The sequence below is a fragment of the Netta rufina genome (assembly GCF_964035555.1).
Source record: "Netta rufina genome assembly, chromosome: 5".
Lineage (NCBI taxonomy): Eukaryota > Metazoa > Chordata > Aves > Anseriformes > Anatidae > Netta > Netta rufina.
The window spans coordinates 28,521,444-28,547,188 of NC_140128.1; the positions used below are offsets into that span (position 1 = coordinate 28,521,444).

General features: G+C 44.7%; 1 protein-coding gene across 7 annotated transcripts in view; it reads right to left on the minus strand.

Moving 5' to 3' along the window:
* Positions 1-236: 236 nt before the first annotated feature.
* ACTN1 (actinin alpha 1) overlaps positions 237-25,745 on the minus strand; it is an 85,224-nt gene continuing 59,715 nt past the window's right edge. The window contains exons 8-22 of one of the 7 annotated variants that reach the window (XM_084287755.1): positions 23,838-23,923; positions 18,530-18,622; positions 17,145-17,375; positions 16,474-16,621; positions 15,782-15,932; positions 13,284-13,392; positions 12,685-12,825; positions 10,454-10,636; positions 9,379-9,513; positions 8,350-8,529; positions 7,241-7,387; positions 5,163-5,243; positions 4,566-4,631; positions 2,922-3,080; positions 237-1,114 (exon numbers count right to left, since the gene is read on the minus strand). In XM_084287755.1, the coding sequence (XP_084143881.1) occupies positions 956-1,114; positions 2,922-3,080; positions 4,566-4,631; positions 5,163-5,243; positions 7,241-7,387; positions 8,350-8,529; positions 9,379-9,513; positions 10,454-10,636; positions 12,685-12,825; positions 13,284-13,392; positions 15,782-15,932; positions 16,474-16,621; positions 17,145-17,375; positions 18,530-18,622; positions 23,838-23,923 (2,069 nt within the window). In that variant the 3' untranslated portion in view covers positions 237-955. Of the gene's footprint in view, positions 1,115-2,921; positions 3,081-4,565; positions 4,632-5,162; positions 5,244-7,240; positions 7,388-8,349; positions 8,530-9,378; positions 9,514-10,453; positions 10,637-12,684; positions 12,826-13,283; positions 13,393-15,781; positions 15,933-16,473; positions 16,622-17,144; positions 17,376-18,529; positions 18,623-23,837; positions 23,924-25,205; positions 25,292-25,745 lie in introns of all 7 variants that reach the window. The other 6 variants (XM_084287754.1, XM_084287758.1, XM_084287757.1 and 3 more) reach the window with 6 other exon arrangements.

Genomic DNA, 25,745 nt, shown 5'->3' on the forward strand with positions numbered 1-25,745 from the left:
AAGGAATAGTTAAAAATGGTATAAATCTAATTTAAAGTGGTCAGAAATCTGTGAAATTTCCAACTTAATTAAACGAAAATTAAAAGTTAAGGGAGAGGGAAGATGACATTCAAAGGACTGTAATTTTGATGAAAAAACATTTTGGATTCTCTTCTTCGTGCCTGTGGTTTCAATTAAAGAGGATTAAACATTTACTGTACAAATGAATAAAGTCTAGATTTGTTATCACAAGAAATTTTTAATATGGTTTGTGACAAGCAATATCAAAGTTATCAACTCTCAAGCTTCATGTTCTGAAACCAGACAACTCTCAGCAACAAAAAAAGTTGTGCACTGATAAACATAGGAGGCATATTGTATTTTTTAATTAAATATGAAAACATGAGCTGTGTACATTATTTTTTCCCTAGAAAACACAGCAATTTCAAAAGTTTATCATAAAATATTTTCATGAAATGAGTGAACCAGCAAACACATGCACTTGTGTGCCTTCCCCCCTCCAAAGATAAACATGATAAAGAGACATACGCAAATGTAAAAGTTAACAGAACAAGTGGCGTTTTGTTGTTGTTTGGTTCTTTTTGGAAAGGATGGAATGTAACATTGTGCTCGACTTTCTATGTCACAACAAAAAATATTTGGTGTAATATTTTAACATTTTCATTTTAAGTTTCAATCTGGTGGAGAAAAATACCTTTTTTTCTATAATAAAATATGTCTGTTCTTTTTAAAACGTAACTTTTTTTGCACAAAATAATTTTGTAAACTGTCATTTCAAGGGCAAGGTAGGCGGTGTCATGTCAATGTCCTCCCCCCCACTTAAAAATGTGATCTGTTATCTGAAGCAAAACAGGGAAACACAAAAAAGAGCGGAGCAGAGGCTGCTTTGCAAAGAGAAAGAAGGGTGTGTTGGACGGGGGAGAGGGGAGGGAGCGTGTGGTGGGACAGAAAAAAGTTAAAGGTCACTTTCGCCATAGAGCGCTGTGGAGAAGGACATGTAGTCCAGGGCACCGGGTACGGCATCACGGCCATTGTAGGGTGCCATTCTAGCAATGCAGTATTCAGCCTGATCAGGAGGCAGTTCCCGCCGCAATTCGTCCACAGTGATGTAGTTCTGCAACGAGGACACAAGATAAGGCAAGCGTTATTTTCAGAAGACTGACCTTCCTCCCGGGACAATCGCTCCCTGTCCCCCAAGGGCAGCAGATGACAGGGACAGACCACAGCTAGACTAGGACTGTACATCCGTAAACAGTTTGGCCAATAATATGTTTTAAAAAATGGATAGGAGGATTGTTTTTGCAGGAGAGATGCTGGCACACCTAAAGAAAAGACCTGGTGGTAGGTCAGGTAAATTGTTAGTGTGAAATTGACCCTTTTCGTTGAAAGTGGAGGTCCTACTGAAGGCAAATAGAAGGAAGCAGTTTAATTTGGACCCTGCTCTCACTGGCAGTGGTTCATGACACTTGGGAATTGCTGTTGCCTCTCTTCAGACCACAGAAAGGAGCCATCCCCACTAGCACTGGTTGGTGGCACTGATGCAGGCAGCAGACAAGCCAACACTTCCTCTTGCTTTCACAGCTCTGCTGACAATCTTTGCCTTTGACAACATACATTTTTAATAGGCAAGTAAAATGTCTTACATAAAACTGACTTCTGGAAGCTCATTCAGCTGAGGTGAGGCTAGCTTGGCTTCTCTTCATGCAGCTGGTAACAGTAACTGCCGGTTTGCTAACCAACATGTTGTATTTAGCTAACTGACTCCCTTGCAGTCTTCTGAAAAATGGCTCAGGTTTCAGAGCACCTCTCTCTCTCCTTTGACTTTCTATACGTTTTTTCATGTCTTTCAGTTTCATGACTGGAATGAATAAGATTTTTCTTCATAATGAAATCCTGTCTGATTCATGTTGTAGTCACTGAAGCATATTAAACACTGAAAATTTTATTTGAAGTACTGTACAGAGTAGATGAGTTAGTAAATAAAACTCTATGCCAAAAAACTTATTTATTCAGTGTTTTAGCTTGTCACAATAAGCTGGAATTTTCAAGCCTTGAAAGACAATAGAACTGGCTTTAGTCAGGTATAATGCCTTAGAGAAAAATGGGCATCATAAGTTTCTACATTATTGGTTATTAAAAGATTATTAGTAAAACACAGAAAACAGTAGTGGATGAAAGGATAACTCATCACAACCAAAGAAATTTCTTGTGAGATGAACAAAATCATTAGCAAATACAGAGAATCATTAATAATTGATATACTACTTATTTATGCAGTTGTAGCAAAGATTAGTGGGGATTTTTATATAAGAAAAATAAGAATATATTTATTTTTATATCAGCTGGCTCCACTGATGCAAATTTAGAAAATTAGTATTTTACATTCATTCTGTGAGTTTTCCTATTTTTGGCCAATTTCTATTATTAAAAGATGCCCTTTTTAAATCACAGAACTTGCATACAGAGCATATCCTCAATGAAAATCTAGTATTGATCATATAACAGCAGTAGTGATATATACAAAGATCACCTCAAGTTTACAGCTAATAGCTCTTTTTCTTGAAAAATATTTTTAAATAGTTTTTTATTCTTGAAAAACTAACAGTTTTTCAAAACTATTTTTTGAACCATCTGTTGAATCTGTTCATACATTTTGAAATAACAAATTGCAGCTAAGCTCTTAATTCAATTTTTAATGCCAGAGTGGGCAGCATAGTTCTGACTGACAGAGGAACAGGACTTCAGTTGCTTGGCAGGCTGCCCGTTAACCCACACTTTAACCCTGTACTCCTCTAGCACTGCACAGTGGTCTTGTGAAAACTCTCCTTGCTAGAGAGCACTCCCCTTGACACTCTTGGAGACAGGAGGGAAAAAGGGAAGCAGGAGCAATGAAGATTGGGAAGGAGGACGTAGAGCCTCACCTTATCTCCAGCCAGGATCTTGAAGGAAGCCATAACCTGGTCAGCAGTATCTGTGTCTGCTGTTTCCCGGGACATGAAGTCGATGAAGGCCTGGAACGTCACTACACCCAGGCGATTAGGGTCGACGATGCTCATGATGCGGGCAAACTCTGCCTCCCCCTGGGGAACAAGACAGGCATGTAAGCCAGGATGCTTGGGCAGCAGTGCTATGACAGTGGGGAACAACTGTTCTGCAGCACATCTTACAGCTAGGAAAACAAAGCCAGACAGTAACAACTTCAACCTTTTGTCAGAATTTTCTTTTTTAATCTGTCTGTTGTGTACAAAGGCTTCCCAATCATTTGTCCTTTGGAATAAAATACTTTCAGCTGTGACCTAGGATAACATCCAGCTCCATCTGGCTCTAGGACAACACTCCTATCAGGGAACAATGTCACACAGACCTCAGGGGAAGATGCAGCTTTCTCTGTACTACATGTTGTGCTAGATGCCTGTAGCGATATTGGGAGATCTGCATTCCTCAAATCCTTTTACTTTCATTTACTAAAAGAGAACTTTTATGGTTCTCCTCAGCTGCCAGAACAGCATCCACCAGAAGAAACCTCTCTGGGGGCCCTTAATATTATCTTGTTCATCCTAATTAGGCTTTGGAAAAGGACTTGCAGATCTGAAGAGGCCCAGGGAAGTATAGCCTTTACAGGAAAGGTGCTACAGGTAAGTTTGCTAGAGAGGCCAAAACCCTGTAGCAACTTTTTTATTCCTTTTTTTATTTTTTATTCTTTCATATAAACAATTATCTATTTTCATCTCTGGGACTCCTTCCTCCCCAGGTAAGGAGGAAGGGGAAAGCACAGCTGAGTCTTCTCCTGGGAACAGGCTCTTCTAACACCTCTAGATCAGTACACCTGCAAGATTAATCGAGGTGTCTAATCAAATGTTACTACAGCTTGGCACACTACTTTAAAGAGTCTGTGTTTACACTGGGCTGATAAGTATGGCAAATCAACACAGCTTTGCCTGGTATCGGGAGCAAAGGTACTGAGCGTACAGTTCAACATTTCTGCACTACGCTGTTCTCCTGCCCTTTAATGAACCTCAGTCTTTGGGGAAGCTTTCCCCATTAGTTATCATGCCTCTCAAGGTGCCCTGTTCCTGTTGTGAATACGCAGGTACTCTGGTGAGGAAAAAGCTACAGGGAAGATGACTGGAACTTGAACCTACTTACACGAACAGGAAGATGGATGTGAAATAAGTGAATGAGAGGAGTGGCATCTGAGTGTATTCAGAAATCAGGCTGTGCATATGTCCAGATGAGTTCAACTGATGCCCAGGGCTGGGGAGCTTATATGCCACTGTGCATACTGCACAGAGCGATATGAAAAATTTATTGTTTCTTCCACTTGTAGCTGCACAGTTTGATAAATACAACTCTTATTTGACATACACAGGAATTAGACAATGATTTCAATTTTTTTTAACCTTCAGCTACTGCTGCGAGACAAGAATTTTACATGTGCTAGATTTAACTTCCACTGCTGGAAAACAAGACTGCGTTTACCTTGATTCGCTACACATTCTCCCTTTCTTTTTGAAGGTGGCTATAAGAATCACTTTGAACAGGAGTGACAGAGGGCTCTACATTACCATATTGTAACCCATGGAGATAAGGCAGGCTCGGAAATCTTCACAATCCATCATACCAGTCTTCTTCTACAGAGAGTGATGCAAAGATGGAAAAAGGCAAGAAAGAAAAGGGAGACCAGGCCAGGGAGAAATGAACCCACAGGAGACATTACAACGAATGAGTTTTAGGAAGAAAGTATTTACAAGACAATGAAAAACAATACAACACAGGTAGTTTGTGAAACCATAAAGAAATAAAGGTAGTTTTGGAAATGAAACAGTTTACACACAAGGGACACATTGATGATGAAAAAGAGGAATGAAGATATCAAGCAAGACCGATTGAGAGACGGACAAGAGAAGGATTGTTAAGTGACACAGACATAAATGGAATAGTTTGAAGATATAAAAGGAATTTGCCGAAGACAAACAATTAGGGAATTAAGAAGGAATAGATACCAAGGTACATTTAGGAAGGAGGTAGTATAGAAAAATGATGCATTTACAGTCAAACACAAGAATGACAGATGGATTAAGACAAACAAGAAAAGAAAGGAAAAAAACTGTTATTTTTTCACAGTTTAATATCTGGCTGTGTTCACCACTAGCATTCAGTACCTGTGCATCGTTTCCAATATCGTAACCCAAGCTGATGAGACAGGCTTTGAATTCCTCAGGGCCAAGTGTGCCGGAGTGGTCCTGGTTATGCGGTGTGCCAGGCAGCAGGACATGCAGTGCCAGTGGGGTGACGGTGTGGGCAGAAGGAAGGGAGACACAGAGGAGATCAAAGGGAGGCGGAAAGACAACAAATAGGTGCCCCATGCAGTGGGTGAGAGGAGGGAGAGGAAGAATGACATGCAGATAGAAAGATAGGGAAGAAAAATAAAAAGTGCACAACATTAGATATCACAATGACATTTCAGGATGTGCTAAAAATGCTCTTGGAACAGTTCCTTCTGAGAAAGCTCATCACATCTTGAGAGCATTTCAGTGACAAAAACAGTCAATGCTCAGAAGCCTCAAGATCTCAATCTCCCAAGTGAATTGCTCGCATCACTGCTTGTTATCCATAGTGCCAGAAGCCCTGTGTTTCGCTAGTAACCTGGAGTGCAGGTAAGCAGGCAGAGGCAGTGGGAAGCATTGCCTTATTCTTCTAGTCAAAAGTCCCACCAAAGGAGTAGGTGAGGGCAGGTATGTTTGGCAACACACCCGAGGAAGCTGAGCTGTCAGGGCATCCCACGAACAGACAAAGAAAAACAGCTGAAGCTCAAGGGAGCAGTGTTATTGCTGTATTTATGAGACCTGCACATAAGGTGGAGCTTTGACTGGCAAGGCTGCTCAGCTCTGAAAACAGCACTGCTGTACAGCATGGCACAACGTGGCTTGGCAGCTGCTCTTCCCTTTCCTCATTCCCCATTCCCCAAACATCAGTGTTTGGATGTACCCATGATCACAAACTATGACAGGAACTGAGAATCCCCATTCGCCCCGCAAAATTTTAGCTCAGGCAGCCCCAGGCATTGAAGAACCCCTGCCTGCAGCCACCATCTCTGGCCAGAGAAAGAAAGCTACAGACAGGATTGTGGGGCAAATTCCATGTGACTTTCCTCAAACAATCAGCTTTTTAAAGCCAGACTTAAGCCTTCATAATTCAAACAGACAGCTGAAGATTGGGAAAGACATTTTTTCTCTGCATTATCATTCAGACTGTTGTGCAGGAAGGGGCAAATGACATGAAAGTCAAAATATAAAACTTACAGTGCTTTCTGGGTTCTTCTGCCAAGGAAAGAAGCTATGTTTTTGGTTTTCCTTTGGCAGCTAGAGAGGGGCTGAAATGGCTAGTGCTCAGCAATCTGAAAACGTTGCCAGCCTCTGAGAGGGCAGGCTGCAGCCCTGTTCTCTGGACACCTTTCAAACAGTCTGACTGGTGCAGCAAATGGTGGAGAGCACCTACATTTGCATCACTGACTTAGTATCTCTGCAGGCGCATGGATTTCCAGACAACAGTGAGGGGGCTGATAACTGAGCCTACAGAACCAGTCATGAGATGGTGTCAGGCTGGGGCTGCTGTCTCTGCCTCCCTGCGTTGACAGCTTTCTGATTTGTTTGGCAGAGGGATGCCAGCTGATGGCTTCTCAATGGAGAAGGAAGAGCTGCAGGGAGAGTGGCAAATCGAGGGGAGGAGGATTTCCTTTGAGGAATTCTTATTGTACCTGTTAGTGCCTTGACAGGTATCTCCACAGTAAGGCAAGGCAGGCTTTGCATCAGGGTTTATCTACATTATGTAATGTCATTCTGCGCATAGATCCTCCTGTTTGCTCCATACAAGAACAATGCTGGTTCCTTCAGTACTGGTGTATGTGATGGTGTATCAGAGCACAGGACGGCTGCTCCAAAGGATTTATAAACTACGGATTATAAACTAAGATAGTGAAGCTGGGGTAAAAATGTAATTTTCTAAATAAGCCTTCAAACTTTTTCACACTTTAGCTTTATCAAGAAACTTTCTGTTTCAGATATACTTCTCCTCCCGGGCTAATGATCTCTTGGCAATCTCCCTGCTCCACAGGAGTGGCATTTTTAAGAATTAAGCCTCTTCTATTAATCTAATTTTATTACAGTGACTGTTTGTTATTGCACTGCACAGTCTACATGGGAGCTTGTAACTTACCAAGCTGCAGTCAGCACTGACTTACCCTGTCGAAATGGTTGAAAGAAGCCCGGAACTCGTTCATCTGTTCCTGGCTGATTCCTTTGGCATCACGGGTCAGAATCTGGTTTTCCACTTCATTGATGGTTCTAGCAATTGTTGTTAATAGCTGCTCCCAGCCCACTCGGATATGCTGGAAAAAGAAGGACAAGACAGTTTAAAAATTATATAAATTAAAAAGTCCTTCTGCCTCTGAGGCCATTGGATCAAATATGCTACTTGTTTCAAATTAAATGATCCTGGTGGCCAAGGTAGAAGTCCACTTGCTCAGAAACATTTCCTTCTCATCCACATTGTAAGCCAGTCGGATATTTAAAATCTGAATTTTGACTGTAAAAAACATTGAAGAGGCCAATTCCTGCTTGTAATAAAGTCTTGGTCCTATTGCAAACTTCTTTTCCTAGTAGAGGAACACAGTGGGGGCCTTTAACACAAATGAGAATCAAACCCAATGCTTCTAAGACTTAGTTGGGCAGAAAACTCTCCTTACATGAACCAAGAAAATAAATAAACCACAGTCCTTGAAATACATTGGTGCTCCACTGCATCTGCTGTTGTTCAATGAAGAGCTGGCCAGAAACCAAAAAGCAAGTTTCAAAGCCTGTCTGTGTTCTGCTGGACTCATGCTGAATTCAGATTGCTTCCAAGAAATCTCACGTTGTCAAGAGAGATCCAGACTCTGATTTTAAAAAGGTTTTGTTGGACTTCTTTCTTCTTCAAGGCTGTAGCAACTCAAACTCACCAACGCCTGTCTGGTCTTTCTAATCCCAGCTAAAAGGCTGCCACAGTCAGGTGGCAGAAGAAACAAGGCCAGCCAATTTTTCAAGCAATACTGTTGAAATCTCATTTAGGTTATTTCTATTGTCTGTATTTGGAAGAACAGTGGACCACATTGGTATGATGTACAGCAAGGCTGAAAAGAAATTTATTAACACGTTGCATGCTTGGCCATACTGTCAAGCTCTCCTCTTTGCTGAGAACCACAACACATTGCCTGAGCAGGATGTGGCTGGTGCTAACTGGCCACAACAGATCAGGCTGTCTGATCTGCTGGCACTACACTCCAGCAGGGAAAAGGCTTTGCAAAACATTTACCTCCATGGTGTAGTTGGTGTGCTTGTTGTCAAAGATAAGCGCCTCCTGGATCTGTTGGTGGTCTCCTTCCAACTGGTCAATCTTTGGTTTGTAATTCACGATGCTCTTCTCATACTGCCGCAAGTGGTTGAGCTGGTCCTCCAGGGTCCCGTGCATCTCTATTGAAATGCGGCCAATCTCCTGCATTAAATTAACAAAGGGAAAGGAGTTACACCCCATTAGAAGGAAAAGCCTTAACATGGCTGACATTTAATGCAGCTATTTCACACTTGCATAGGATGATGATTCAGAGAAAAAAATCTCAGAGAGCAGTTACTTGAGATGAGCTGAGACACTGTCAGCAAAAATTTCAGCAGAGCCTTGAACATTTTCCAAGTGGGGTGTGCCACATGAAATGTGTCTAATATAAAGATGCAAAAAAATGAAACTGCATTCCATAAGCTAGTAATGTAGCAAGAAAGATCTTCTCTTGATGTGCTGTCCACCACTGTCAGTCCCTTCATAAAGCAATGTCTGTAACTGCTCTCTTCTTTACATCTCCTACCATCAGTAACAGCTTCACATTCTTTCATCTCATCAACTCCAATTTTAATTCAAATCTTACCTAAAGAGAGAAGATTTCCATTAAAAATGTTTCTTTTCTGCTGATGTTTGACATGCTAGTTGTATATATTTTCTCATGTGTATCAAGATGTGTGCAATTGCTGTGAAAGCAGTTATGGAAAATATGCTTTTGATGTAGAGTCTTTCTCTTGCTGCATATATATTTGACTCTATTCAAATACCACCGTTCCCCATTTTAAGTAATGTATTTTTATCACTTTACTGAAGAGTTAGGGGAAGAAAAGTAAAAGCACTTCAGTAATTGGTATCAATCTTTGTATTCTCCATATTTTCTATGAAAGTTTCTCTTGTTGCAATCTGAAGGAAAAATTACCAAAACAGTAGTCAAAAAAAAAAAAAAAAAAAAGAACCAAGTATCAGTGAAAATCACAAAGGAAAACAGACTGAAAATAAGAAAAGCAATACCTCCATCTTGGTCTGGATCCAGGGTCCAATGACATTGGCCTGTGCACCAAACTGCTTACGAAGTCGTTCATTTTGCTGCTGGCGAGCGTGTTCTTCCATCAGCGCTTGATCCCTTCTAGGAACCAGCTGCCTCACCTAGAGCAAAGAGTGAAAAAACGTGCATTTAATACATGCAAAACTAAGTGAATAATAACTGTAGGAATTGATGCAAGGAAGGGGTAAGGTTTGGAGAGAGAAATGACAGAGCCCCAGTGTGAGTGGGGTTGTGAAGGGGCTTCCAAAAGAGGGTGAGGGCTGCCAGAAGCATTTAATCCAGGGCTTTTTTGGGGGGGAGCCCCAGGTGGGGTGCTTGTTGGACCTGGGCTCTCTCTAGGTTTAGGATTTGGAGACAGCAAAAGTACAGAGATCCACTGTGAGTGGCGTTGCAAAAGGGCCTGTAATGCGCTAAGATGTTTGTACTGAAAAAAAGCAGTCATAATTTTTAGGCCTGGGCAGGGAGGCTCAAGGAATGTGAATCCTATTCACTGCAGGACTGCAAATTCATCTCAGGCCATGAAAAGAAGCTTTCATCCACTATCTGGGGGTTTGGTGCCTGATGCAGGCTGAATTGTAGTAGCTACAGATATCACTGAGTTTGTGGTAAGAACCACCAGCATAAACTGGTATTAAGATTATCTGCTCTTTTAGGATTACAGCGTTGGAAGGCTCCTGGTCTGTGGAGACTGAACATTTGAACGGTTGAATGGTGGAGAAGGATATTGACTCCCATGACATACTTACTTGCTTTTCAGGTCAAATGAGGACTTAAAATCTCAGATTTTTTAATTTAGCATCTCTTGTTAAAAACAAAACAAAAAAAAAAGGAATGAAAAGGGATGACACCCTTAGGAATATATTTTAAAGGTGTCTTCCAATTTCCCAGCACATGACATTTGAGCCGAAAGCAAATGGCAAATGTGCAGGAGCTCAGCAGTAAGCATAAAGGATAACTCAGATTAAATAATCCCCTTCCTGGGGCCCCAGTGACTAAGAAGCAGCCTCCCCCACACTGACTACAAGGTTGTAAAGAACTCACATGTTCCCATTTGCCATTGATCTCCTGTGGGGTGATTGTAGTGTACGGATTCGTTCCTGCCATGTTGACGTGGTATGTCTGGACGATCTTTGAGACTTCATTGTGGATTCCCAGGATGGCCTGTCGCTCTTTGTCGGCATCTGGCAAAGTGGCTTTGAACTGTTCGTGGGCTGTGGTCAATCCCTGTAGAAGGAGGGCAGCAGCAAAGAAGAGCATTAGTCACTGAGTAGCCTCTTCAGCAAATATATCCCTACAGAAGTGACTGCAAAAGCTTACATATTCCCAGGATATAAAATAGTCTACTCTAGCACACTTTCAGCACCTCCCAGCATCACTAAACAGGCTGCTTTAAGTAGTTAAATGAAATGAATTCTCATTTTTCCTCATTGTTTCCAACCCATGTTGACCAGGGACAGAGATCACATCCCAAAACATGATGGAATAATTCTGCCTCATAATATAATGGATCTATTTCTCCGTTATTGCTCTGTGAATGGCTCTCAGCCCCCTTTGGGAAGAATGCTGGAGTACTTGTCTAAATGCACCACATTTTTGTTCTCCCACTAGGTATGTAATAGTTCTACATCAAAGATGATTTCAGATGAATAATAAAGAGTCAGATCCAGTCTGATTAGTGAAGTTAGAAACAGGTGAAGGTCTTCCAGCCCACAGCAAACCTGCACAAGCAGCACAAGCTCCTGTTGCTGAAAACAGCTCCCTCTCCCTGAACACAACAGTCCCTCTCTGTTGCCCATCTTGCTGTGGTGCCCAGACTGTAATCCGAGGACCGATGGTAGGGGCACACTTTCTGGTAGCTTGTGGACAGCTGACAAGCCAGTTGGTCCTGGCTCATTTCCCACTGCTTCTACAGGCCTGTAAGATACTTCATCCCAGAAGCCTGGAAGATCAAGACTAGGGAAGCAAACACAGGGGAAGAAGCAGCAATACAAATGGGGGACAGAGAGGCATGTGCAGGGATAATGGAAGGAACAGCGTGGACAGAGGAGGGAATGAAAGTAAACCTCGTGACTGACCACTTTCTTACCACACACACACTGTAACTAGTTTTGTAGAACTGCTTTCTTACACGGTGACTCATTACTTTGCAGCTGCTGCAGTGGCCATAGAAATGTAATGCAAGTCTGGGGGAGCTGGGAAACAGTCTGCAGTCACAAAGAGATGATGGAAATGTTTAAACGCTGTTCAGATTTGTTCTGCATTATGAAAGACTTAATGAACCCCTTTGTTCAGAAGGGAAGGGTGGAAGTAGCAAGTTGTAGTTCAGTAACAGAGCTCAAGCCTGGTTAGGGCTATTTCACTGCCTCTCTGATGCCCCGGCTGCCTTGTGTTCCCTGTTGGTCTCCAATTCACTGCCTCAGTGATGGCCACGTTGCTGTCAACCATTCCTGCAACAAACTCATCAGTTTTGACAAACTGAACAGGTCCTGAGAGAGAACAATGTCAGGAGTGGCAGCAGTGTGGCAGCTGCTAAGAGAAAGAATATGCTGGCTCTTCATCTCAGCCAGCTGAATCCAAATGAATACCTGGATTCTTTTCATGAGCCCATCAAGCAGAAGAAATAGTCCCCTCCGGAATCCAGAGAAGGGTAATTCCTGCTCCCAAAGGTCTGAAAATTACCTTTAGATACCTCAAGTTCCTCTCATTACAGCCTTTCAGAAGGGGGAAAACTGAGATACTGTCTCTGCTGTCTTCAGGAGGCAAAAAGTCTTTGGCTTCAAATGGCAATCCACTAACAAAGTACAGAATCCTGATTTTTCCATTGCTTAGCACTGAAACCCAGCTGGCAGCTCAACAACTGCCCTCATGCCACATCACATAGGAACAAATGGCCTGAACATGGGACAACCGACCCACAGAATCTGAGAGCAGCACTAAGCTTTCTTCATTTGGAATAAAACCAACCAACAAACACAAGACCCTAAAAAGATCCTCTCAGCTTTCAGGCTCTTATTACTAATACTGGAGTCACAATGAAAAATACACTTTCAGTTCCTTGTGCTCAGCTAGAATAGTGTGAACATGTCTCTTATCTATTCAGATACATTACTTTTTTTTTGAAGAAATCAAGGGAAAGCATAGGCCCTTTTGTTTCTCTTGCTAAGGCTGACTCACTAGAGCAGCACCACCAAAACATGACCTACAAATTCAGCACTGTTAGGAATCCAGGAGACCCCTGATTTCCCTGGCTGGTGGAAGTGACTGCTCTGTACCTGGATCTCCTCAATGGTGTGAACGATGAACGTGTCCTGCAGGTCCTCCATGGCCCCTTCCATCCAGTTATTGAAAGGGGCAGCTCGTTTGGCATATTCCAGGTACAGCTGGTCAATTGTTTCCAGTAGCTTCTCTGTCCTCTGAGCGTGCACAAAAAAAAAGAAAAAAAAAAAGAAAGAAAATGAGGAAAGATGGTTAGAGAAGAATAATCACACAGATACATGGATTCTCTGAGCTTTCAGACCTCCTTGGAGAGTGCTACAGTAAAAGTGTCTCTGCTATTAAGATTACACACAACATAGATTTATTCCTCTCCATGAGGGAAAAATATGAGGTCAATTGAAATTAAACAAACAAGGACAGTCTTTTCAAGCAGAATAGCATTACAGAACACAAGAAAGTATAAACAAATCAATAGCCTGAGCAAACAAATGGTATCGTAACTGGGCTGGAAGTAGAGAAGCTGCCTAAGTATTTGGAAATGCAGCCCTGGTTTATAGTCTGGGATGTTCCAGGAGAAACTGGCTGTTCACACGCACTGCAGCTTGCTCTCCACAAATGACCTACCCCTGTAATCCCAACTGGCAACATGTCTCACCTCCAAAGCTTCTCTACGTTTCTGGGTTAGGGCACCCAGATTATCCCACTGATCGCAGATCTTCTGGCACCTGGCATTGACACTTGGAGAATCGTAATAGTCCAGCTCACTGTGAGGGGTGGGGAAAAAAGGACAAAATAGCAAATTAAGACCTTTTGGAGAAGAAAGAGAAAACTTTATCAGCCTTAAGGACAGACACAAAGGGCTCATGGTCTCTGCAAATAAAACATGCCAGGAAGACAGCACTATCTAGCTTTGGAGACACTGGCACATCAAACATCATGCAACAGGAAGAAAAACAACCCCCACCCAAGGCTGCAACAGGCATTGGTGCTGGCTGCCTGATGGGGATAACTTGGCACCAGGGGAGGGGAGTGAAGACTTTTACTCAGGCTGGGATTAAGCAGATTAGAAGCAGCAGTATGCCCCTGTATTTTGCACGAGAAAATCGAGTAGGCTAACTACCTGCATCTTGTACATCAGGAGATTGGGCAGCAAAGATTTTATTATGATTGCACAGAAAACTACTTAAGATGTTCTAACAGTTGCATAGGAGAGGTGGCAACCTTCAGCAACAGTGGAAACGTACAACCCATTCATTGATTTAGGGCAACCCCAGAATTACAGTGTAGGTTTCTCTCTGGTATGCCTCATAACAGAGTGCTTTGCTGGGGGTGTCTGTAGCTTGGCACTCCTGGAAGAAGAGGTGGTAAGAGTATGGCTGGGGAAAGGAGAGCATGGGGGTAGGCTGAGGGCTGTAGTCTTGCATGAGTGTGTGCTCTTGGCTCTGCACATGATCAAAGAGGGAGAAGCTTGTAGGCAGAGGGAGACCAGCCAAACTGGGAAGTGTCACCCATAAAAGAAGGTGGAATAACTTGCTGAGCTACTGAATGACCCTGGGCAATACGATGAGCATTTCTCTTATGCAGTAATGCAGGTTTAAACAGTTTCCTCCTACTTCATTTCTTCCCATCATTGTATTGCCCCTCCTGAGGTGTGTGGGCTCGACTGTTGGTGGAGTCTTGTGGAAAACTAGTCATGAAACTGCCTTCGGCTAAAAATAACTTTTTCTTTGCTGGGTTTTTAATCCAGATCAGTTCCTTGATCTACTTTGCTGCACAGCCAGCACTGCAGCTGAAAGAACTGCTTCTGAAAGCCTTGCTTGTAATGCAGCCAGGCTGGACCACTAGTGCTGGGGAGTGAAGTGTGCCTGTGCCCCTCCACTTGCCTGGTGTGGGCAGCCACAGGGGCTTCCTTCCCATCCTCTCAGGCTCCCTGGCAGGGGATCTCTGGATGAGGAAAGAACTCGGCCATCTCTTTTTCTGGGCACAGCACCTTTGCTGACATAGGAGATGGCTTTCGGAAGGATGGCACAGCCTTCTGTTCTCACACTTTGGAAGAAATCAGCCATCTCCCAGCTTAGGGCCCAGTTTTCCCTGTCACTATTAGAGCTGCAGCCGGTTTGCCTGGCCTGTAGCATTTGCTTTGGAAGTGGCAGGTCAGCTAATGCTTGCTGACTAGCCAGCCTCAGTTTTAATCTTACTGACATGGAGGATTGCCTTGAACCCTCCTCCTGTTCCAAGGTCAATCCTCCAGTGGTCAAGTGAGCACTTCTGTAAATCTTTGTTGGTAAAGGAGATAACGATCTTGATCCAATAATCCTGACTTTTTAGAGAAAAATGGTCATTCAGCCCAAGTGAGATGATCTAGCCCAGATGCTGTCTAACTTGAAATAGGCTAGTGTGATATATAAGTATTTTTAATAATGAGACACAGTCAAAGTCAAATTGTCCAAACTGTTTTTGCCAAGGAACATGCAGGGCTTCAAAATCTCTCTCTGTGCTACAGAGACCAGCTCTCCCTAGCAATCAGCCTCACACTCTGATGAGACCCCGTTTCACCTAGGTGAAGGTTTCTAAGCCAAGGGGAAGCACAGAGGAAAACGAGCTGCTGTAAAGTGTCCCAGCTGGATTGCATACGGTGAATTATTCCTGGGGCAAAGTGCCTGCAGTGGCCATAGAGGCCACTATGGGCTGAAACAATCAGCAGACTTTTTTCCTCAGCAGTAAGGATTTTTTTTTTTGATAAAACAGAGAAAACTGGGAGCCTCTGAAGTGCCTGCTATCCTCTGCTCTTTCCCTCTGTTCCTGGAAAAGTAGGACAGTGTTACAACGCTGCATCCTAACAGGGGCCAGAGGCAGGTCAGGCTCTTTAGGAAAGGGTTCATGGCAGTATAACAAGCTGGAAGAGGATGGAAACTTGGCTTGAGAATGTAATTCTGCCTCCCCCTCATCGGCACCCACGACTCAACCATTTTCTGGCCTGCTTTTCTGGTATGTCTAGATACTGGAGAACAGTATCCTAGATACTGTTTGGAAACACTAGGGCTTCCCAGCATTTTTGTATGGGGATGGATTCATGGCTCTCCAGAGGGCAGAGGGCAATGCTGATCAAGTCTCCCTGGCCCCAAGCATCGGATGTGCGTCGGGGTGCCGTACTTGAGCTCTTGTGCAATAGCAGCAATCTGTTCCACGCGGTCCTGGTGTGCAGCCAGGTCGCTCTCAAAGGCCTCGTGTTTCTTCAGCAGGGCCTTTATCTCCGAGAGGGTTGCAGTTTCGTAATCCTTCTGCTGCAGCATTGCTTCCTTACCTGAGGAGGGAGCCAAAGGACAAGAAAATGAAGGACAGGACCCCATGCCCCTGAAGCCAGCTCCCGGGCACCCAGACAACCCTGGGGCCTTTGCTGGGGCACCTGCCCCACTCCAGACACCCTGCCTGAGGCTTGCTATCACACTTGCTTGCCTAAAGATGCACAGTTCTCACTTTCAAACGAGCGAGTTTGCCATTAGCAACAGATATGGGCAGGTAGTGCAGCTCAAGCCGTCGCAGTCACAGTTTATACTGGACTCATCTCACTATGCTGTTCCTGTAAATGCCAACTGTGGTATTTACTTTACAGTAACCTTTTCTCTGTTCTGTAGCTCTGTTCAATCCAAAAAATCTCCCTCTGGCATGGTTAAGGAATGCCAGTGCAGAACAGAGGTGCTTTTTGTGATTTTTTTTTTTTCTAATAAAGTAAGAAATGAACCTAGCACTCTGGAGAAGAAAATCTCCTAGAGAACCCATGGAAGACCCATATTTTTCACTCTAGATAACTGACAACAATAGGAAGCATACAGATTGGCATTTACCATCTGTCCAGGACTCGTGAATAGATGCCTTCTGCCGGAACTTCTCTGCCAGGTGATCCAGCCTCTCTAGCCTCCGGATCTCATTCAACAACCACTCCTCATAGCCCTTCTCAGCCTGCTCTAGGCCACCCCAGGCATTGTTTATATCCTAGAGACAGGAGCACGGGAAGAAAAGGGAGGTTAGAAGACGGGGGAGAAGATGTACTTCAGCATTAATCCCAGAGGGCTGTGTGGCTCAAATTGGTTGGAGAGATTGGGTGTGTGTGCTTTCTATCTCAGAAGGTTGTGCAGACAGGTCAGGAAGACAAAGTGCTAGACTTAAGATAAGCAAGCCTAGCAGTGTCAAGATATATCAGTCTACACACAAAACCCTCTCTATACACTCCCTCACATGAAAATATAACAAAATTCAACTATTTCTGAATTAGAAAGAATGAGAGGCACCCAAACATCTTCCCATAAAGGCATGCAACTTGTGAAGAGCCTCAGAGTCTGGTTTAGGTACAGAAGAGCAGTGATTCCTTGTTCCTCTCTTATTATGGACTCACTGAACTACATTCTGTAGGGTTTCTGCCACAGAACAGCTCACTCTGGAGCTTGGCATTGCTCGGCCCAGTTCCGTTTTTTGGGGCAGAGCTGGAGAATACATATGCTCAATCACCCCCACTCACCGAGACCATTTTCCCTTCTGAAGGCATGAAGGCTGGCCTGTTGCTGAGCCGTAGCTTGGTCTGCAAGGTGTTGAAATTGATCTCAAGTTGGCACTTCTCTTGGACTTTGGGGGGCTTGTGCAAGCGGCGGTAGTCCCGGAAGTCCTCCAGTTTCTGCTGCATGGCTTGCATGGTGTTCTCTGGTGCCCGGTTCTCCAGCCAGGGGATGGTGCGACGAATCCACTCCAGCAGCTGGAAAGATCAAGAAACCTTCAACTGAAATTGTGTTAAAACTACAGCTGTTGGTCTGATCTCATTAGGGACTACTTACTTTTATGTTTGCTTTCAGAAAGGCTCTGCCAACAGCAGGGCTAGTAAGGAAAACCTTGCTAGCTTTTTGGGAGTACGATCGTTTTTCTTATGAGCAGCCCATTCCCTACCACACTGAGTAGTACTGCTTGTTGCAGCACTGCTAGTACCACATGCTAAAGTCATAGCTTTTACACAATCAGGACCAAACTACATCCTCTGACTGCACTAAATGAACCCTAGAATTTTGCTGGGCTATAACTAATAGATACTGTAAACCATATTAGCTCCAGAGGAATTGACAGGAGAAAACAAGCCGTTGCCTCCAGTTCCAGAAGAGCCATGCTTCTCTCTCTCTAGCTTCTTAGAAGTCAGCATTGCTCTTTGAATTGCCCTCCTTCACAACCCAATGTGAGGGAGCTGGCAAGGTGCTAATGCAATGGGCAGTCTGTAGCGTGAGTGAAGTAGTGTCAAACACTTTTTAAACAGGCTGAAGCCAGGCTCATTGGCAATGTTTGACCTTTTGTTCTCCCCATCTTCCCTTCCCTACTTATCTTCCATAAACATACTCCAGTCCACATTTGGTCACTTCTGGAGTCTCACATCTGTCAGTCTGTCAGGCTCCTCAGTTAACCAACGCAGCCTCCAGCTTGTGTTGTACACAGATTCCTCCCAACTATCAGCAAAGGCATATTTCTTTCCTCAGCTATCTCTAACTTCCATTCTCCCTGATCCAGTTCCTGATTTCTGCAGTATATTGGCACGCAACATGTATGAAAGACATTATGATGTTGTACAGTCCTGAGCAAGTCAAAACAGTTTGATTTTTTGTTTTAATTTTTTAGTATTTTTGTGGCTGCTCCTAATAAACTGAGAAACTCAAAACTGCTTCAATGGAAATTTCTATTTTAAGCCACATTTTTCTCTTCTTTAAGATATAATACAACCTTTCATCTTCCTCAAGCTAGAAGGGAAAAGAAAATAAATCTCTAGGAAAACACGGGCCAATAGCACTCCCTAGGATTAACTATCAGGGATAAATGCAATTCCTTTCTACATAACACCACCCAGAAACCAACAGCACCATGGACACCTACATCACTGGCCAGTTTTTCGTAGTCTTCCATGAGCTGTTCATTCTCTTGGTTGACTGCCAGCACCTTGCAGATACGATTTGCTGCTGTCTCCGCCTGCCAAAGAGAAGAAAAACAGGAGAGGGGGAAAAGTGTGAAAAAAATATAAGCCAAAGCTTGCGGCTTAGCTTCCTGCTACATACCTGTGGGTAAAGTCTCCTAACCTTGGCTCTTGCAGCCTGACTGGGCTTCAAAAACATCTGTCCTGACCTCTTTGCTTTCCATCTGACCTTCTGTAACAGTTTTTTTATTTTTTTTTCCCCTTCTCAGGTGACTATGTATGTTCTTTCAGGGATTCTGAGTTCAACTGACCCCAGCCCTGTGTGTTGTGAGAGGAACACATTTCTCTGCCTTTTCTGAAGCTGCTCCTACAAAAGGGTCCTGTTGTTTGCTGCCTACAGAAGGACCCCAGACGGCACTTCACAAAGACAGGGAGCTTCTGTCACCAACTCCTCTCTCCTCACCAACATTCAGAGCCCCAACACCAGGCACTGAGTGGTGTCACACTGACAAGTCTCTCTACATGCTTCTACCTAAGGAACACACTACCTAAACACAGTTATCTGCATAGCATCACAGAATGGCTTGGGTTGGAAGGCACCTTTAAAGCTTATCTTGTCCAAACCCACTGCCATGGGCACGGACACCTTTCACTAGCTCAGGTGAATGCATACATGTATATTGGACTTGGGAAATTTTCTAGTTTTGCTTTGAAGATAAAATTAGACACCCTTGAGCTTAATTTCAGCCCAGCAGAGATGTTTTCCAGCACTCCCTGTATTTCTGGCATCCATTACAGGGCCACCTCTCCCAGCATTTTGCTGCACGACACCTACCATGTATTCAGGTTTGCATGATCCAGGTGAGAAGAGGATTTTTTCCCCCTTTCTGGATAATCATTCTGCTTAGTCTCACAAAGCAAATCTCACAAAAAAGAGCCTGTTCTTACTACGTATTTTTTTTCCTTATTTTTTTTTCCTATTATGGGACCAAAACCTGGCTCTCTGTGGGGAGCTGGACACGTTAAAACATGAAGTTGGAACAGAACAATGCTCAGAAAAATCCCAGCTATGAGCTCAAGAGCAAACAGTCTGCCCTGAAGTGCCATGAAAGTGTTTGGCACGGGGAACATACAGCAGGCTGATCCTTGTACAGCACGTATCTGTGGATCTGCACAGCTCCTTTTATTATTACGGTGGTAGGTGCAAGGCCATAAAGCCTTGGAGGACATAGCACTGTGACAGGTGCCTAGAGATTGCTCAGTATCCTCTTACCACAGCACAGTTATCGCCCTGGTGCCTGGGGTAGGTGCTGGAGCTCCCTGCAGGACCCCTGTGGAGGAGTTCTCCTCACTCACTCCCTCACTCGCAGAGGCCAAGTGGAGATGAAGAGGAGGGCACACGCCAGCACTACAACAGACCCGTCATCAGCACTGTGCCCTGCCTTAAGACTCTGTGTGGGACTGATGACAAAAGAAGTTTTGCCAAGCTTATAGTTGGCAAGTTTCAACCTCTTTCTATTTTTAAAAGGCCTTTCATTATCTGTTTATTCAAGGCCATTTGAGAAAAATCCTCTAAATTTTGCAGCTGATGCGAGGCAGCAAGAACAGCAATAAAGTCACAGGCTGTACAGTGACATATGGATTGCGAAGGTCTCAGGGGATATGATGATCTTAGTCATTTGTAAGAACCTCTAAAAATGTATATTCAGTGATCTGTCCCTTCATTACAGTGGGCCAGCTAGCAGATGCACAGATATTAACTAATTAGAAACACATCAGAGAGAAACATAGAGGAAAGTCATTTCACTTAAAAAAAAAAAGTAAAAAATGTAAATGATGATTGCATTTAAGAAACTTGTACTTTGATCTGTTTTTAACAGAAGTTTTTACTTTAGTGGAGTGCTTTTTGATATTCAGAGAAAACTTTATAGGCACGAGACCAAATGTTCTGTTAAAAAGCCAGTGCCAGAGCCCTACCACGATGTGCCGAGTGGTTCAGGGAACTGGTGATGCCAAATGTTTGTATCAGTCTTTCCAGGAGAGGAGCTCCCTGCACACTCTTAACTCTCCTTCTTTCCTTTTTTACCCCTGGAGCTCACTGCAGCAGCAGCCAGCTGTGCAGGAAGGACCCCATTTTGCACAGGCATATTTACATCTATCTGACGATAGATTTCCTCCAGCTGCCCAGGTCTGCGTGTGTATATATGTGTTGAACATCTGTCCAAACACAAAAGCCCTCTGAATGTCAGCAATTACGGCATTATTTGTGTTATCTTAACGGCTGACAGGCAGAGGCCAATCTTCTTCCTCCTCTGTACCAGTACTTGCTGCTCCGTGGTTCTTGCCTGCTCCAGACTGCTCTGTATAAGGGTGCTCTATGCAAGCGTGTTTCTTCCCCGTAGGGCTTAAGGCAATGATGCATTTGGGATGCTCAGGCTGGTTCTAAAGAAACCAAGATGCCCACAAGGCATGGAGCAGCCCTGATAAGCCAAATGCACCGTCCTGGGGTCTGAAATCTACACAGCTGGATTCTCTGAGGACTTGTGTGAGCTGATCACCTTTGGTACAGCATGGTACTAACACATTATACTACTTACTCTCATCAGAGATCATGGAGGGAGGGTGAGACTAGGGCATTCAGCTTGATACTGCAATGCTGTTAGGTATCTATGTCCTGTTTGGTGGGCTCAAAATGGAAACCTGAATGGCCAAAGAATAGCAGAAGTAGCAGTAATTTCTCTGCCTACTGTCTTCTCTCTAATTCTCAACCCTGACTTGGACTTCTTAGGATGGAAGTGGAGTTGTGTCTCTAGCTCTTGGATCCAGGTCTCTTCGGTGAGGGCGATGACAAAGGAAGGCATCCCCCCAGCGTGCTATGTAGGGGGGGTGCCTGCCTGTTGCTGCCCTCTGGCCTCAGAGGACCACCCCCGAATACCGTATGCCAAACACAATCTTTTAATAAAATAGCAAAATGTTAGTTAGAAATTTTCACCCCAGAAATAAGGTTTACAAAATATTAAGCCAACCAGTAGTAAACAATCATGCATTTAGTGTGAAAGTCAGAAGCAGTTAGAAAACAAGCAAACCAACCAAAGCAAGTATACCTACATATATATACTTATAACAAAATGGCATAAAGAAAAAGCAGCCATCTACACACACGTCAGGCTGGGGACCCTGTACCTTCAAAGGCTCAGTATAAGAGAGTGAAAGAAGCAGAAAGCGGCTCATGGGACTTCCCCTTCAGGACTGGTGGCAGTAATGAAAAATCTGAATGAAAAATGGAGTGATACCACAGTAAGTCACCTAACCACGCACAAGGCAGCAACATGTTACAAGACACTTTGGGCTGGGGCTTGCGCTCAGCAATCACTCTGCACTTGCCCTGGGATTTCAATCTGTGTCACTCAGCAGCTGCCTAATGTATGGTGGGGGCAGCTCCAAAAAGGAATGGGGCCCCTCCTGCCAGCTCTCCGCTGAGGCACTGGCCCATCAGGCCTACTAAAAATTTAATTAATGATTAAATCTTTTATCTTCCCTACAAGCCAGTTAGACCACATCGGTTTGAAGCTTTATTAACAAAGAAGCTCCATCGCTAGTTGCTGCCCCAGCTGCTTGGTTCAGGTCCTGAGGCAGCAGAAGATTGTTTTCAGTTATCCCAGCAGACCTAGCATCCACCTCAGCTGATGAGAGCATGGGACCTGCTGAGCAGGTTTCCAAAGGGTGGAACGGGCACAGAGGTAAGAGGAGGGGACTGGAGAAGGACACAGCCAATTCTGCAGCAGGCCACTGCCCTCCTCGTATTCGTGGTTTGCCCTTTCTTCGGGTTGAGCATGGAGCAATTCCCAAGGGGCACCTGGCAAACAACAGGCCTTATCGCTGGGCTGGCGTGAGTTCTGAGACTGCAGTCGTCAGAGGCAAGTATCAGCTGGATGGAGCCCGCAGCCTGGTGTTAGGGGTTTTGAACTATTCACAAAGCAGGATCCCACTGGACAAGTCCTGACTACATAAATCATGCCAAGTGGGCAAATCTACTGCACTGCTGTGGAACATATTTCCAGTTCCTTGGAAAGCAGATAGCATCATCTCATTCATATGAAACAAGGCAGGGAACAAAAAGCTTATCCCAAAAAGCTGCTCCCTGGAACCTATTGCCCATTTTTGTCCTCTGAGAGCCAGCCTCAGCACGGTATCTGTATCAATGCTGCAACCATCAGCATTGTTTTGCACAAAAGAGATGGAGTCTTTCTGGAGCCAAGTTACCCCTCAAGCTGGGCAACACACGGACTGGGCCTCAAACAGAAAAGGCCTGGTGAGAGAAAGAAGTTATGGAAACAGGGAGATTTTACTTCCTGTACGTAACAAGAAGAATCCAGTCTTGAGCTTTGGATTTTATTGTTCCAAAGCTCATAGTCTAAAATCTGCAATGATTTCATAGAAAGGCTGCAGCCCAGACAGGCTATGGTATGGGAGAAAAGGCTGGAACTTTGTCTTCTGTTGAAAGGATTGCAGGGAAATTGCCAGTTTGCGGAAGTTTGCCCAAAGAATGTGCCTCTGAGTGACTGGTTCCTCTGAGGAGAAATGTCCCAGTGCCAGGCAAAGAGACGCTGGGGTAAAGAAGAAGCAGGACTGAAGCTACAGAAATGGGCAAAGCAGAGGAAAGAGAAATAAAACATACAGGTGGTTTGGGAGGAGAATGACTACTGAGAAGCAAGGAATGGAGAAGTGGGTGTGTGTGGGAAGGCTCAAGGCCGGGTAGGGATGAACTTCATGGCTGGAGCACAAAAGTGCTTCAAAAGAGGCTACCACTGTGTAATCAGCTGACGTGATACAACCTAGGAAGCGATGACTGACCTCGCAGAAGCTGAGTGAGAACAGAAGGCAGGCAGCTCAAGGGAGACAGGATGCAAAGTCCTGGGCCAGACCGAGCTGATTATGGCACTGCTGGAGATGCATCGCCTGGCCAGGATGATGCCCGCTAAGTCACTGACAGGGTGCTGCCTCTGTCAGAGCAGACACTCATTCCTCGTTCTACGCCAGCTTAATCAAATGCTTTCTCCACCACTGGGGCATGAGAACTGGAGAGAAGGAGCAGCTGTTTGGAAGGACATCTAAATCACTTCTCCAGCAGGGCTAGAGCTGGATGGGGTGCAGCAGAGACTGCTCAGCCTCGGTGCTGCGCCGGGCGGAGGGGCTGGAGCCTTCCTCGGTGGAGAGGACGAGTGGGCAGGGCAGGGAGTGGGGAGGGGGTTGTTAGCAGTAAAGTCTCACCTTCTGCGCCCCTGAGAAGGCGTGGTAGTAACATGAAACATAGGTCATTATGGCCTTCTCATCCGGCCTTAGCGTGCCTATAATATCTGTGCAGAGAAGGAAAAGAGGTTGAAAGGATAAAGTAAGAAGCAGCACATAGAATAAAACAAAACAGTCATGGGTGGCGTGAGAGAGGGGGAGAAAACTTCCCATCATGCAGAGCAGGACAGGCCAAACAGATTTCCATGCGGAGCTGGGAGGTCGGATCAGAAGGTGGCTAGCAGCGTTGGCTTGTGGCTCGAAGCGGCACCCCTGCGCCCTCCCCCCGCATCAAGGAGGGTTTGAGCTGAGGATCTGGGCTCTGCACCTTCCCAGTGGTGGTCAGAGGGTACCAACGGGCTGTCGGGAGGTGTTCAGGGCTGTGCCCGAGGCCTTGCTGCACACTGAGGAGCTGCAGAGATCAGAGCTTCCTACGCGCTGCTCTGCTTCACCATGCACTGAGCGCTCCTATGGCACTTCAGTATGCTGCTGGGTTTTGGGCAGAGACATTTACAAGGTCTCACCCACAAAACGTTTTCCTTAAGTGACTCTGTTACCAACAGGATAATGGCTGAGCCAAACACGGCGAGGACTCAACTGCCTGATTTTCAGCATGGTGGGTGAGGAAAGGTTAAAAGGAAACAAATGAACAAAGCCAGGCATTTCAATTGTGATAAACTGTGCTCTGTTCACATCTCACCATAGAAGCCCTCATTAGACATGCTTTGTAAGACCCAGATGAACTGGGACTGAATTTGTGGCATGGCTCAAGAAAGCAGCAGGTTTGGACCTTGAAGGACGGGTGTGGGAACCTGCAGCAGATATAAGGTAAAAGATAAAGCTTTGGGTATTCGTTGAACCCAACATAAAACCACTAAGACAGCTCTGTTACCCCATCATTGTAAAGAAAACAAAAAAAAGTGAATAAGTATCAGCATAGTTTCCAGTGGGGTCAGCCTGCCGTGAGCAGCTGAGCAGAGCAATCTGTGGTCTCCATCTCTGTGAAACCAAGTATCGTCGCTCAGATTTTCCAGACACAGGGAGTGCAGGTCCCCAGCCATCAGGGCAGCAGTTTGGCTCCCCCCATTCTTGGCCTTTATGGGCACGCCAAGGCACTGGCATATATAAGTGCCACTGGAACAGCAACGCTAACTACAGGGAAGTGGGACTCCTGGCTTCCTTGCCCCATGTATTGAGTCTGGGGCACCACTTTGAACCAACAGCCAACTCTACCGAAAACATAATAAAGATGCCCGTAGCTAGAGAGGAGAGAGAGAAAGAAAAAAAGGTTTGGACATTAGCAACGGCACCAGGTGTGCTCTGTGGAGGGAGCTTGGGATCCTGTGATACCTTCTGGGCTCCTGAGAAGGCGTGGTAGAAGCTAGAAACATAGGTCATGATGGCTTTCTCGTCAGGACGGGCAGTTCCAACAATGTCTGTCAAAAAAAACCTCACGTTAAGAGCATAACCAACCGATGGGAGGAAAGTAAAGGAAGGGGAGAACCACAACTGTCCGGGAGGCCTGCTAGGGTATACACTTGTCATAGCAACTCTGAAGAGCTTCCCAGCTTTGTCTAGAAAATGTATCACTCTCAGAAGCCAGGATCACCCTTTCTGGTTCCCCTCCCTCATGATAAAATTGCTTCCAGTGCCTGGCCAGGCTAATGCAGCCATATGTCAACACATCTCACACCAGAGCGCTTCCCCATCCTGAGAGCATTAATGTGAATGATGGGTTGAATCAATCCGAACTAGCAACAGGTTGATATGGCTTTTGTAGATGTACCATTCTGCAATTCTTCCATGCAGTTCTTCAGAAAAGATCCTTTCTTCCTTCCTTTCTGTGCCCCTGTCCTCCGTTTCAACACAATGATGATTTGAATTTCAAAA